At 37.6% G+C, this 12,525-nt stretch overlaps 1 protein-coding gene across 1 annotated transcript in view; it reads right to left on the reverse strand.

Annotated features, from left to right (window-relative positions):
* Positions 1 to 1,006: 1,006 nt before the first annotated feature.
* GDPD1 (glycerophosphodiester phosphodiesterase domain containing 1) overlaps positions 1,007 to 12,525 on the reverse strand; it is a 52,936-nt gene continuing 41,417 nt past the window's right edge. The window contains exons 7-10 of the mRNA XM_029927824.1: positions 9,669 to 9,802; positions 3,991 to 4,050; positions 2,729 to 2,780; positions 1,007 to 2,307 (exon numbers count right to left, since the gene is read on the reverse strand). Coding sequence (XP_029783684.1) covers positions 2,185 to 2,307; positions 2,729 to 2,780; positions 3,991 to 4,050; positions 9,669 to 9,802 — 369 coding nt within the window. The 3' untranslated portion in view covers positions 1,007 to 2,184. The remainder of the gene's footprint in view (positions 2,308 to 2,728; positions 2,781 to 3,990; positions 4,051 to 9,668; positions 9,803 to 12,525) is intronic.

The raw sequence follows: 12,525 nt of genomic DNA on the forward strand, positions 1-12,525 counted from the left end.
ACAGAGCCAGAGCCTGCTTGGTGTCCTCTCTCTCTCTCTCTCTCTCTCTCTCTCTATCTCAAAAATAAATAAACATTAAAAAAATATAAAAATAGGGGTGTCTGGGAGGCCCAGTTGGTTAAGCATCCAACTTAGGCTCAGGTCATGATCTCATAGTTTGTGAGTTCAAGCCCCATGTTGGGCTCTGTGCTGACAGCCCAATGCCTGGAGCCTACTTCAGATTCTGTGTCTCCCTCTCTCTCTGCCTCTCCCTTGCTCACATTCTGTCTCTCTTTCTCAAAAATAAAATAAACATTAAAAAAGGAATTAAATAAATAAGTAGGTCGGTAGGAAGATAAATAAATAAATAAAATGTGATGCTCCAATCAGAAAAGCAGTATTGAGATATTATCATGAATACCAACTCTCTTATTACAGAGACTATATACTTATATTAAGTGAATTAAGGTCACCTTGACTATAAAATTAGCAAACTTTTTTTAAAAAGTAAAACTCTTGAGCTCACAAATCCCAGGTCAAGAGTCATATGCTCTACTAAATGAGCCAGCCACATGCCCCCAAATTAGCTAACTTTTAAAACATGACTCTCTAAACATCTTTCCCATATGGGTACTTTATCTTCTACTGGTTGACACAAAATATATGCTCGCCCTATAATATGAGCTGCTCTGAATCATAACAAAGCAAAATTCAGAAAAAAAGAATGATATCTAAATAATCAAAATGATACCTACCGACTATAACCATAAATTATCATAAGCAAAAGTAAAAATGACTTATTTATTGGATTACCTGCCCAAGTTATTGTTCAAATGCCAAGAAGCAACTTTTTACCATAGAGTATTTCCATATTTTCTTTTGTTTTCCTTACTCTAGAGAGAAATATCAGGTGTGTTTACTCATATTATCAATTTATCACTTCGTTAAATTCTGTCCCCCCAGAACCTATAAATTCTATAAGCATATTTGGAATTACAACTGCAAAAAAGCAATGAAGAACCCTTACTTTGTTCTTGTAAAATTTTATTCCAGTTTAAACAAAAAGCAAAATGTTAGTTATGTCATCCAGAGATAGATGGGAGTATAATCATCCTTCATAGCTGCTAGTGGGCAAACTCCAAGTGAGAGATGTAATCTAGGTAAAAAACCCTTATTATTCCATATTATATTTACCTCCCAAAGAGATCATGAAAATTAGTCAAAAAGATTAGAAACAGATTTACATGAAGTCATATCAGAAAAGCTGAGAAAGTGATGCCTAATGCTTTGAGAAATTGTTTCCACTTAGTATTCAGAAGACCTAATCCTTAAAGGTCAGGAACAGGTGGTTTATACCTTAAGTGTTAAAACAATGATGTGTATTTTCATCAGTTTTATAGGATTATTAAGATTCGAGATGTTATTTAAAATCTAGATGTAAGGATCAAACGGTTTGTCATTGCCAAAAACGGAAAATTTACATTTCTTTAGAGGAAACACAAATATGTGACTGTTGGGTCTTAATTTACATTTAATAATTCCCATTTTAAATGTTACCAAAAAGAAAGGACATGGTAGCACTGCTACACTGAAGAAGATTCCAAGATTCCATTAACAACAGCAACCAAGAAATTTAATTGTCTACAGTTTTTATTTCTGATCAAGTAATGAAGTTTCAGTTCTTTCTCTGAGTTTGCCTTCTGTTAACAATCTACAGCTTGTCAGATAACGGTATCACTGATTCCTAAGCTCTCCTCCTACTGTATTTTCTTTCCTCTTTAATCAAGATGTACCTGGAAATAATGAGACAACTCAGAGTAGCTGTAGTGGCCTTCAGTAATTTTGATCTTATTCCAGGGAAGGCTGATGTCAAATTTATCCCATAGTCTTTGATTTTGGAATTACTTGTAATAGTAGAACACTGCATCATATACAGAACTCTTGATCAATAATCTTCTAGTTACAAGTCACAACCAGTTATCTTTCTAAACAATTTACAAATGTAAAATATGCAATATTGTTTAAAATAAATATACAATATATAGTTTCTACATTCTCAGACAAGCTTAAAAATGAGGTAATAAAAACTTAACTGATTAAACCTTTACCATTCTGGAAATGGCTTAGGGAAATGATGGCAACCTTTCCCCCGCTACCCTTAGGTCTCTTCATGTTTCCTTTGAATGCTTCCGAGTACCTCCTTTTCTATGTTGAAAAATTATGTAAAAAATCCTTAAGCTTTGTTGGATAGTCTGTCATCACCCCAGTTGCTCCCAAATCAAAAGCTCGTTTGTATTCTTGTTCTTCATTTAATACCCAAATATACACCTGAAAATTAGAAGCATGAGAAGTAGGAGAAGAAATGTTAAAATAGAAAATTATTTTTATAATTGCATTTATACACTACAATCTCAGCAGACCTGGAAACAACCTTCTAAACCTGTAGTTTTAAGAAATTATTGAACCCTTCAAAAAAACTTTTACTTTACCCATTAAATATACACTGTCCCACCCTCTGGCTTCAGCTAATCTCACCCATATACATACGGGGACGCCAGTGACTGAAATGCCAATGCTTTCTTGTCAAACATAAGGCAGAGCTTATGGTTTTCATATGTGATCCAGTAAAGCAGCAGCAGCAGCAGCAGCGCTGGGCCCAAATTAAGTCCCTTAAAAGTTCCTGCCCTTTACACTTGTGTTACACTGGTGAGCCATACTGTTTCCAAAATGCATCATTCCAGAAACTTACCTGAATGCCCCTGGCAGTGAGGTGGTCAAACAAGGCTTTTCTCATTAGCAGACTAGAAAAGAAAAGCCAACCAGATTTAGTTATTTCTTAGCTCTAACAAAGGACGATAATCAGTCCTTAGACCTAAATTAGTCTAACATGTAGCATTATAAATTCTACTTAAATTTAATCCCAATGCTATAAAGCAATGGCCTCAAGCAATAACTACTGTGGATACATTTATGTCCTAACTGCTGCATCTCCTTTCACTGCTGGCTGCGTGCTGGAGCACAGCCAGAACCTCCTCTCTGTGCCTCCTGTAACAAGAGCCTCAGGAGACCCATTCTTACTGAAGCCACTCAGGAGAGGGGAGGCTTCTTTACTTTCCCTGTTGACACCATAATAAGGATCAGAAAGAGCTGAGAAGTCTGTTTCTAACTTTCCAAGATAAAATAAGGTAGTGAACTTGGGCCAAGTTCTATAGAAGCATAATTTATTTACATGATGAATTGGTCTTTCATGTGCAATCTAAGAAACCTAATATTCGTTAATTACACTATATATAGGAAAACCTCATTTTCAGAGTTCTAAATAATTTACTTAAAAGTGAACTTTTAGGATACAAATCACTTGAGCATGATGGGAATGTAAACTATATGGGAAAGTTATATATGTTATTTCTATTCTGTTTATGTCTATTAGAATGATTAAATACAGAAACTAAACATAACAGCAACATGGTGGTATTTATCTAAAATTAAACTCAACATGTCTTAGAAATTAGAATATTTTCTTTGAAGTAGATGCCCACCCTACAGCTGGAGCTTCCTTTCTGCTATTAAATCTTGGTGCAGATTTTTCTGGAGAAATGTGCCACGAGTCAATATACATATGCTATATTGCTATACCCACTTCTTTCACCAACTATTTCTTTGACTGCAGGCTACTGAAAACAGCAAACAGGTGGAAGGGAATGGTTCTATATACCAGCTCTGCTACCAAGTATCTAGATCACCCACGGCTACTCATTTACCTTTGGGTAGGAGGGCACTCCGTTTTCTCCTGAAGCTGGATGAGATTGTTTCTCAAGATTCCTCTTACAGTTTTGTGACTAGTAGTTAAAGTAGTTCTAAATGATTCATATACATCCACCTATGGAGTAGGTGCTCAATATTTATCTTGTTACAAATCATATGCAGAAATATTGCTCTACATTATAAACACAGGACTTAACAGATACAGCTAAAGCAATAACTTGCATATCAAGAAACAAAAAAGCTTACATATCAGAAAGCCAGATGAGAAACTTTTGACTTCTGGACATAGTGTGTGGTTCTTTTAGCCTGAAGCAAAATAAAATTTGAAACATACATTAGAAACACATGAAGGCATCAGTGTGATAAAATAGATTCCAAAAACAAAAACAGTGCCTTGCACTTAGTATTTGCTCAAAAAAAATTTATAAAAAAAAAACAAAAGTAAATTTAAAATAAATCCCATCTGGGTCACTGTTTCTACTGACTGAGCTATTTTTCCTTTTGCTATCACTACTGAAAGGTAAAAAAATAATAAAAATTATCTTTCCAGATCCTGGATGCCTGGGACTCATGTCTTTTCTCTTTTTGGAGAAGCCTCTCTCACTTTGTCTGCTATAACTAAGCATACAGTAGATTTAGTATATGTGCTGCCAAAGCAAGCACATACAGTATATAGTAGATGTAAACATACAATCAAGCTTTACTACAAATTAAAATACATAGGGGGTAAAAATGAGACTAAAAAGACCCTGAAAGCATGTTTTTTCCTTCCCCTTTCAATATTTAAAGACTTGGGCACTGTTTTGTTTTTTTGGTTTTTTTTTAAATTTAGTTTCCAGTTACTTAACATACGGTGTAACATTAGTTTTTCAGGTGTACCGTACAGTGATTCAGCAATTCCACATATCACCCAGTGCTCATCACAAGTGCTCTTTAATTCCCATCACCTATTTAACCCATACCCCCTGCCTCTTTCTGGTAACCATCAATTTGTTCTCTATTGTTAAGAATCTGTTTCTTGGTTTGCCTCTCCTTTTTTCCCTTTGTTTGTTTTGTTTCTTTTTTTTTCCAAATGTTTAAATATTTATTTATTTTTGAGAGAGCACACGCACGAGCGTGAGTGGGGGAAGGGCAAAGAGAGAGGGAGAGAGAGAAACCCAAGCAGGCTCCCCACTGTCAGTGCAGAGCTGGATGTGGGGCTTGAACTCACAAACGATGAGATCACAACCTCAGCCAAAATCAAGAGTCAGTCACTTAACCAATTGAGCCACCCAGGTGCCCGTTTGTTTTGTTTCTTAAATTCCACATATAAGTGAAATCATATGGTATCTGTCTTTCTATGATGGATTTTCTTCACTTAGCATACTACTAATATATCACCTTCTTTATCCATTCATCAGTGTGTGGACATTTGGGCTTTTTTCCATTATTCGGCTATTGTAGGTAATGCTGCTATAAACATTAGGATGCATGTATCCTTTTGAATTAGTATTTTTGTATTCTTTGGGTAAATACCTAGTAGTATGATTGCTGCATTGTAGGGAATTTTTAATTTTTAATTTTTTGAGGAATCTCCATAATGTTTTCCACAGTGGCTTCACCAGTTTGCATTCCCACGAATAGTGCATTAGGGTTAGCCCCTTTCTCCACATCCTCACCAACCCCTGTTGTTTCTTGAGATTTTATTTTAGCCATTCTGAAGGGTGTGAAGTGATATCTCATTGTAGTTTTGATTTGCATTTCTTTTTTTAATTTTTTAAATAGTTTATTTGAGACAGAGAGAGACAGAGCATGGGTGGGGGAGGGGCAGGGAGAGAGAGGGAGACACAGAATCTGAAACAGGTTCCAGGCTCTGAGCTGTCAGCACAGAACCCAACGCGGGGTTTGAACCTATAAACTGTGAGATCATGACCTGAGCTGAAGTCAGATGCTTAACCGACTGAGCCACCCAGGCAACCCTTGATCTGCATTTCCCTGATGATTAGTGATGTTGATCATCTTTTTATGTGTTTGTTGGCTGGCTGTATGTCTCTTATGAAAAACGTCTATTCATATCTTTTGCCTATCTTTTAAATTGGATTATTCATTTTTGGAATGTTGAGTTTTATAAGTTCTTTATAGATTTTGGATACTAACCTTTATCAGATATGCCATTTGCAAATATCTTCTCCCATTCTGTAGGCTGCCTTTTAGTTTTGCTGATTGCTTCCTTTGCTGCAGAAACTTTCATTTTGATGAAGTCTTCATAGTTCTTGTTTTTTTTTGCCTCAGAAGACATATCTAGAAAGAAATTGCTATGACCTATGTCAAAAAAGTTACTGCCTGTGTTGTAATCTAGAATTTTTATGGTTTCAGGTCTCACATTTAGGTCTATAATCTTTTTTGAATTTATTTTTTGTGTGTGGTGTAAGAAACTGGTCCAGTTTCATTCTTTTGCATGTTGCTATCCACTTTTCCCAGCACCATTTGTTGAAGAGACATCTTTTTTCCCATTGGATATTCTTTCCTGCTTTGTCAAACATTAACTGACCATATAAATGTAGGTTAATTCCTGGATTTTCTATTCTGTTCCATTGACCTGTCTTTTCGTGCCAGTACTATACTGTTTTGATGACTACAGCTTTGTAATATAACTTTTAAGTCCAGACTTGCGATGCCTCCAGCTTTGTTTTTCTTTTTCAAGGTTGCTTTGGCTATTCAGTGTCTTTTGTGGTTCCACAGAAATTTCAGGATTTTTCGTTTTAACTCTGTGTTTTAGCTTTGTGTCTTCTTCAATTTCTTTCACCAGTGTTTTATAGTTTTCAGAATACAGGTCTTTCATCTCTTTGGTTAGATTTACTTCTGGGTATCTTACTGGTTTTGGTACAATTATAAATGGGATTAATTCCTTAACTTCTCTTTCTGTTGCTTCATTATTGGTGTATAGAAATGCAACAGATTGGGGTGCCCAGGTGGCTCAGTCGGTTGAGCATCCAGCTTCAGTTCTGGTCATAATCTCGTGGTTTGTGGGTTTGAGCCCTGTGTTGGGCTCTGTGCTGACAGCTAGCCTGGAGACTGTCTTCGGATTCTGTGTCTCCCTCTCTCTCTGACCCTCCCCTGCTCACACTGTCTCTCTCTCTCTCTCTCAACAATAAATAAAACATTTTAAAAAATAGAAAAAAAGAAATGTAACAGATTTCTGTACATTGATTTTGTATCCTGTAACTTGGCTGAATTCATTTATCAGTTCTAGCAATTTTTTGGTGGACTCTTTCAGGTTTTCTATATAGAGTATCATGTGATTTGTAAATAGTGAACGTTTTACTTCTTCCTTACCAGTTCAGATGCTTTTATTTCCTTTTGTTGTCTGATTCCTGTGGCTAGAACTTCCAGTACTATGTTGAATAAATGTGGGGAAAGTGTACATGCTTGTCTTATTCTTGACCATAGAGGAAAACTCTCAGTTTTTCCTTATTTAGGATGATATTAGCTATGGGTTTTTCATATATGGCCTTCATTATGTTGAGGTAGTCCCCTCTAAACCTACTTTGTTGAAGGCTTTTATTTTGAATGGATGTTGTACTCTGTTGAATCCTTTTTTCCATCTATTGAAATGATCATGATTCTTATCCTTTCTTTTATTAACGTGATGAATCATGTTGTTTGGATTGTGAATATTGAACGTAGGCCCTGTTTGTTTTTTAATTATCTTTTCTACTGAAAGAGCATACTTGACCTTTAGACCTACACTGAGTTCCTTCTTCAATTTCCTCAATGCCAAGAACAGCACAACTACCTGTGTCATTAACTTGGCATTGTGCCCATGGCAAATCTCTGGTTAGCCTCTCTCTACTATGAAGATTTCTCAGCTTCTAAGTTTAAATGCACACAGTGATTTTCATTCTCCCCAGATCTTTACTTCTTGTTTCCTTTTTAACTCCTCCTGTCTATACTCTTAGAATATTTCTATACTCTTAGAATATTTCTCAGTCTCCACACTTAAATTCACTTTTTTCTTTCTCTCTGATTTCAGTTTTTATTAGAAGCTCTCCAAATGAAATCCTCTTTCCTCTAACTCTAGCCTTGGTGGAAAGTACTGATTGCAGTTTCAGGAATTTCGGGGATTTAGTATCTTGAACATTAATTAGCTCATTAAACAAATTATTATGTGGTCAAAGGAAGCACCCACTGTGATCCATAAAAAAAAAAATTAACACACACACAAACACACATACACAATATTATCCTTGCCTTATTCCACAATTACTTTTTAGAGAAAAGATTAATTCTATGAAGTTTGTTCATATGTGTGTACTTCAGTAATACCTACATCAAAAAGAAGCCTGTGCACATAATCCAGAGAGCACAACAGTTCATGCCAGGCCAGAAAAACCTAAGTACTTTAGGAATAAATGGTTAGGAACCATTTTAATCCAGCAAATGATAATGGTTTCTTTGTAGGAAAGAAGTGATTTCTGTTTTGTTTGATAAACAGCTACAAAAACTGCCAATAGATATAATTTGGAATAGATAAAACAAACATGCTCATTGAAAAAACTCAAACTGCGAAACAAGCATGAAACATAGATGTTAAATACAAAGGTACCAACCAAACTGTTTTTCTTACCAATATTTCCCAATCATTGCTGCACTAACGTTCAGCTTAATTTTTTAAAGTTCTGTTTGGGTATGAAAAAAGTTTCCATGCAGGTGAGATCACATTTAATTTTTTTCTTCCTAAATAATCTCTAGGCTCAATGTGGGGCTCAAACTCACAACCTTGAGATTGAGAGCCAGCCAGGTACCCCAGGCGACATCACATTTAAATGATCTCCTGGGGAGTTCCAAATTCCTTCGTCATGACTCTGATTATTATCAGTTTACAGCTAGAAATGACTTTCTAATGGTGCAGAATTATGAGATGAAGCTATCTTTCTCTGATAGCAATAATAAAGACAATTTACCAATAAAAGCTATCACTTATTAAGTGCTTATTATCTGCCAGGCAGTGTTAAGTGTTTTATATAGTTTTATCTTTGTAGTAAATAAGTGTGTGAAAAGCAAAGTTTTGTACCCAGGAGAGAGATTACATAAATATAGAAGTCTCCATTATAAATGAATACTATCCTTTTCTCTCTCCTATCTTCTAGAATTTTTTGGCTGTTGTTACGGTGGTAGTAGTTGGTTTTCTTCCTCATTGTATTAATACTAGTAGTGAACTTGGAGTTCAGTGGAATTTCCACTTCCTATTGTGAATGAAGTACAAATACATTAGGGAAGCTGGAGGGCAATTGCTATTACGTGTTAGTATAAAAGCTTCAACAATTAAGCTCAGTTCTTTGTATCTGACTTCTGAGTACACAGGCACATAAAGTCATTGATACCTGAAAAAGGTCCAGATTAAATATTTGTAATCCTAAATTGTTCATTTTAGAAAAATATGTCTTAATTATATCAAAAGGCATTATTAATATAGGTCAGTTCATCAAACATGTAAATAACTAGAGCAATCTACTTTTTTTTTCTTAGATTTTATTTTTTAAAGTAATCTCCACACCCAATGTGGAACTCAGACTTACAATACCAATATCATGAGTCACATGCTCAGGGCACCTGGGTGGCTCAGGTGGTTGAATATACAACTTTAGTTCAGGTTGTGATCTTGTGGTTTGTGAGTTCGAGCCTGGAATTCGGCTCATTACTGTCAGCGCAGAATGTGTTTCAGATCCTCTGTCCCCTTCTCTCTCTGCCCTGCCCCACCCATGCTCACTCTCACTCTCAAAAATGAATAAAACATTAAAAAACAAGAGTCACATGCTCTGCCAACTGAGACAGCCAGCTACCCAGTTACAGCAACCTATTATTTATCACTGATATTGATATTAATGAGCCTTGACCTTAGTCCCCCTAGAATGATAATTGATGAAAACAGAGTAACTACTTACTTCAATATGATAGAAGGCATTGGAATTTCAAAAAACTGTTCTCGGATGGGCACAAAGGGCAAGAGACCAGTGAAGAACAGGCCGAGAATAAGCAGAACACGTTGCAGACTGAAGAGGATAGGAATATCTGAATTCTGAAAGACACAAAGAATATTATGTTACTTTACAACTGCCCAAATAAGGAAGATTATTTCACATCCTCAAAATTTCCAAGACTGTATCTGGACACTTGTTAAAAGTACTCCCTGAATTATCAATTTCCATCTCTAAACACACCACATTTAAAAATGGTTGGTCCTTGACAAATGGGATAGGATCTATCTTGGAGCCCTATACCATTAATTGATGATATTAAGTTTCCCTATCCCCTAATCTCTGTTTTTGCAACACCACTTCTGTTGGTGACAGTGTCTATTACTAGAGATTAAACACACTGAGTCTAACAGAAAAGATAAAGAAATGAAGATATGAAACATTCAGTAACCTTACTGCCAGTTAAAAAATATGTAACTGGGCTCTCAGCATGGATCCACCACGCCGGTAAAGTCTGTGAGCCCGAGTTTAGGCGCCGGCGAGCCTAAACCTGTAATAAAGCCCTTTGCCTTTGCATGTGTGTCTCGGTCTCCCTGATGGTTTCTGGTTTGGGGGGACGATAAAGAAATCTTGGGTATTACATATAGTGCATTGGCTGGGAATCCTCCCCCCCAAAGCTCCTGGGACCCCGACACGTTGGGCCTAATCGCCGGCTGGTGAGTGCACTCATTTCTTGTCAGTATGTGTCTAAGTCTTTCTTGTTTGTCTGTTTGTTTCTTTGTATGTGCCGGCCCTTGTGCGCGGGGCCTAGGCAGGAGGTGGCCGAAACGACCTCCGTGGGGTCCCAAAGGAGCCAGGCGGACGCGCTGTGTTAAAGCTCGGGGCCGTGGGTGCCAAGAGACGTCTCGGACCCACTCTGAATTAGGTGAGTGGGGTCTAGGACCCCACCGGGAGGCTGGAGAGCCGGTTCGCCTGCAAGGGGTCTTGCTGGTGGCAGCAGCGAGACCCCATTAGGTTGAGTGAGTGGGATTTAGGATCCCACCGGGAGGCCGGAGAGCCGGCTCACCCGTCTGAAGTAGGTGAGTGGGGTCTAGGACCCCACCGGGAGGCCGGAGAGCTGGTTCACCTGCAGGGGGTTTCGCTGGTGGCAGCAGTGAGACTCCATTAGGTCTTTCTATGGATCTGTTTATGGTGTGGTATGTTTCTCTGTGTGCTTTGTTTGTGTAAGTCCTTCTCGGGAGGGAAACAAACTGTCTGTAATTCCATGGGCAAGCGTCCTTCCCTGTTCGCATTCGCGGAGATACGAGTGGCAAGTGTGGCATCTGTTGGAGATACAGGTGTAGGTAGGGCACTCACTCGCATTTGTGTAAGGTTTGAGAGAGGGTTCCAGTCCCGTGGCGCTTGCAGGGACCCCAGAGAACAGGAAAAGATTGGGTCCCCGTCTGTTAGAAATCCTGCTGGTGGCAGCAGCAGGGTTTCGTTTCTGTTGAAGACTCTTGTGTATACCTCTCTGTGCATCTGTTTGCTGTGCAACTGTTGGTCTAAGTCCTCCGAGGGAGGGAGGCAAAGTGTGAGTCCTCACCAGGACGAAAGTGAAGTGTAATTACCTGTTTGCTGTGCGTCTGGTTAAAAAAAATTAGGGTTTGCTAAAGGATCCCAAAGGCAAATGAGATCTTTTATTGCCACTTTGATTAAATAAATATAGTTTTCAGATTTGTAACAATTTGTGATTCTATTTAGGATGTGCTTTGTAATTTCCTAAGGTTTTAACAAATTTTCCAGTATTCAAATGGTAGAGAAGTCTTTTTGACCAATTAGGCCCTTTCATTCAGGATGCCAAGTTACTTAAAAAGCACTGTTGTATAGGTTATGTTGTATGGGTAAATGCTGCAACTGCTCAAATATATGTGCAGTCCCTAAAGTTTTTATGTTTTGGTATAAGATCATTACTTAACACCTTTAGTAATAAAAATGTTAAGTGTCACTAAATTTCTTTGTCAAAGTGCATCATAATGAACTCTTGTCAGATCTTTAGATTCAGTCACAGAATGTGTTTCTTCTTCAAGGGAAGTTGTAAAGAGGAGTTTTGGGACAAATGCAGTATTTAACATCTTTTAAGATAAATACTAAAATGGGTGGAAACTTCCAGAACTCTTGTCGGAAACATTGCTGGTCCTTTAATGTTTGCTTATCCAGATTAAGATGTTATAAAATATTTGTTTGTCTAGAGCATTTATCTTTTCTCTCTACTTAAACTGTCTGAAATTCAAAAACTCTCAGTGAGTATTCTTTCTTTCATGGCCATTACAATTGTTTGCATAAGTTCAATTAGAATCTGTTCATTTTATAGTAGGACACCATTGGAAATACTGGTTGTTTTACCAAGGCTTTGACTGGAATGTCCTGTTTGAGAGTCATTCATAGGCTCAGATATGACCTGACAGCTTTAAGGAACTAAGATTGACTTTATGGAACGTGGAGCCATAAAGCCTCATGGAAATGTTGGCTGGATACCTGCTCACAAAGCTCCAGCAGCCTCCCCAGGTGGGTAAAGAAGGTCACTTCCTGGCGGGGGCAGGAACTTCAGCATTTGTTGGGAGCCTCGGGAAGAGGAATTGGCCCAATTTAACAGGTATTGCAGGCCTGTCTGATGGAAAGTACTGGCTTGGCTTGGCTTCTGGACCAGAGTGGCTACTAAAAGTTCAACCTGGAGATTCCTTATAAAAGGACCCAGCAAAGCAAGCCTTATAAAGTCCTTGTGAACAATCCTTATTCTTGCTGAGCTTATGTAAATAATTAGGCCAGGGTTGTTGAGACTGGACTC

This window comes from Suricata suricatta, chromosome 17, assembly GCF_006229205.1.
Source record: "Suricata suricatta isolate VVHF042 chromosome 17, meerkat_22Aug2017_6uvM2_HiC, whole genome shotgun sequence".
Lineage (NCBI taxonomy): Eukaryota > Metazoa > Chordata > Mammalia > Carnivora > Herpestidae > Suricata > Suricata suricatta.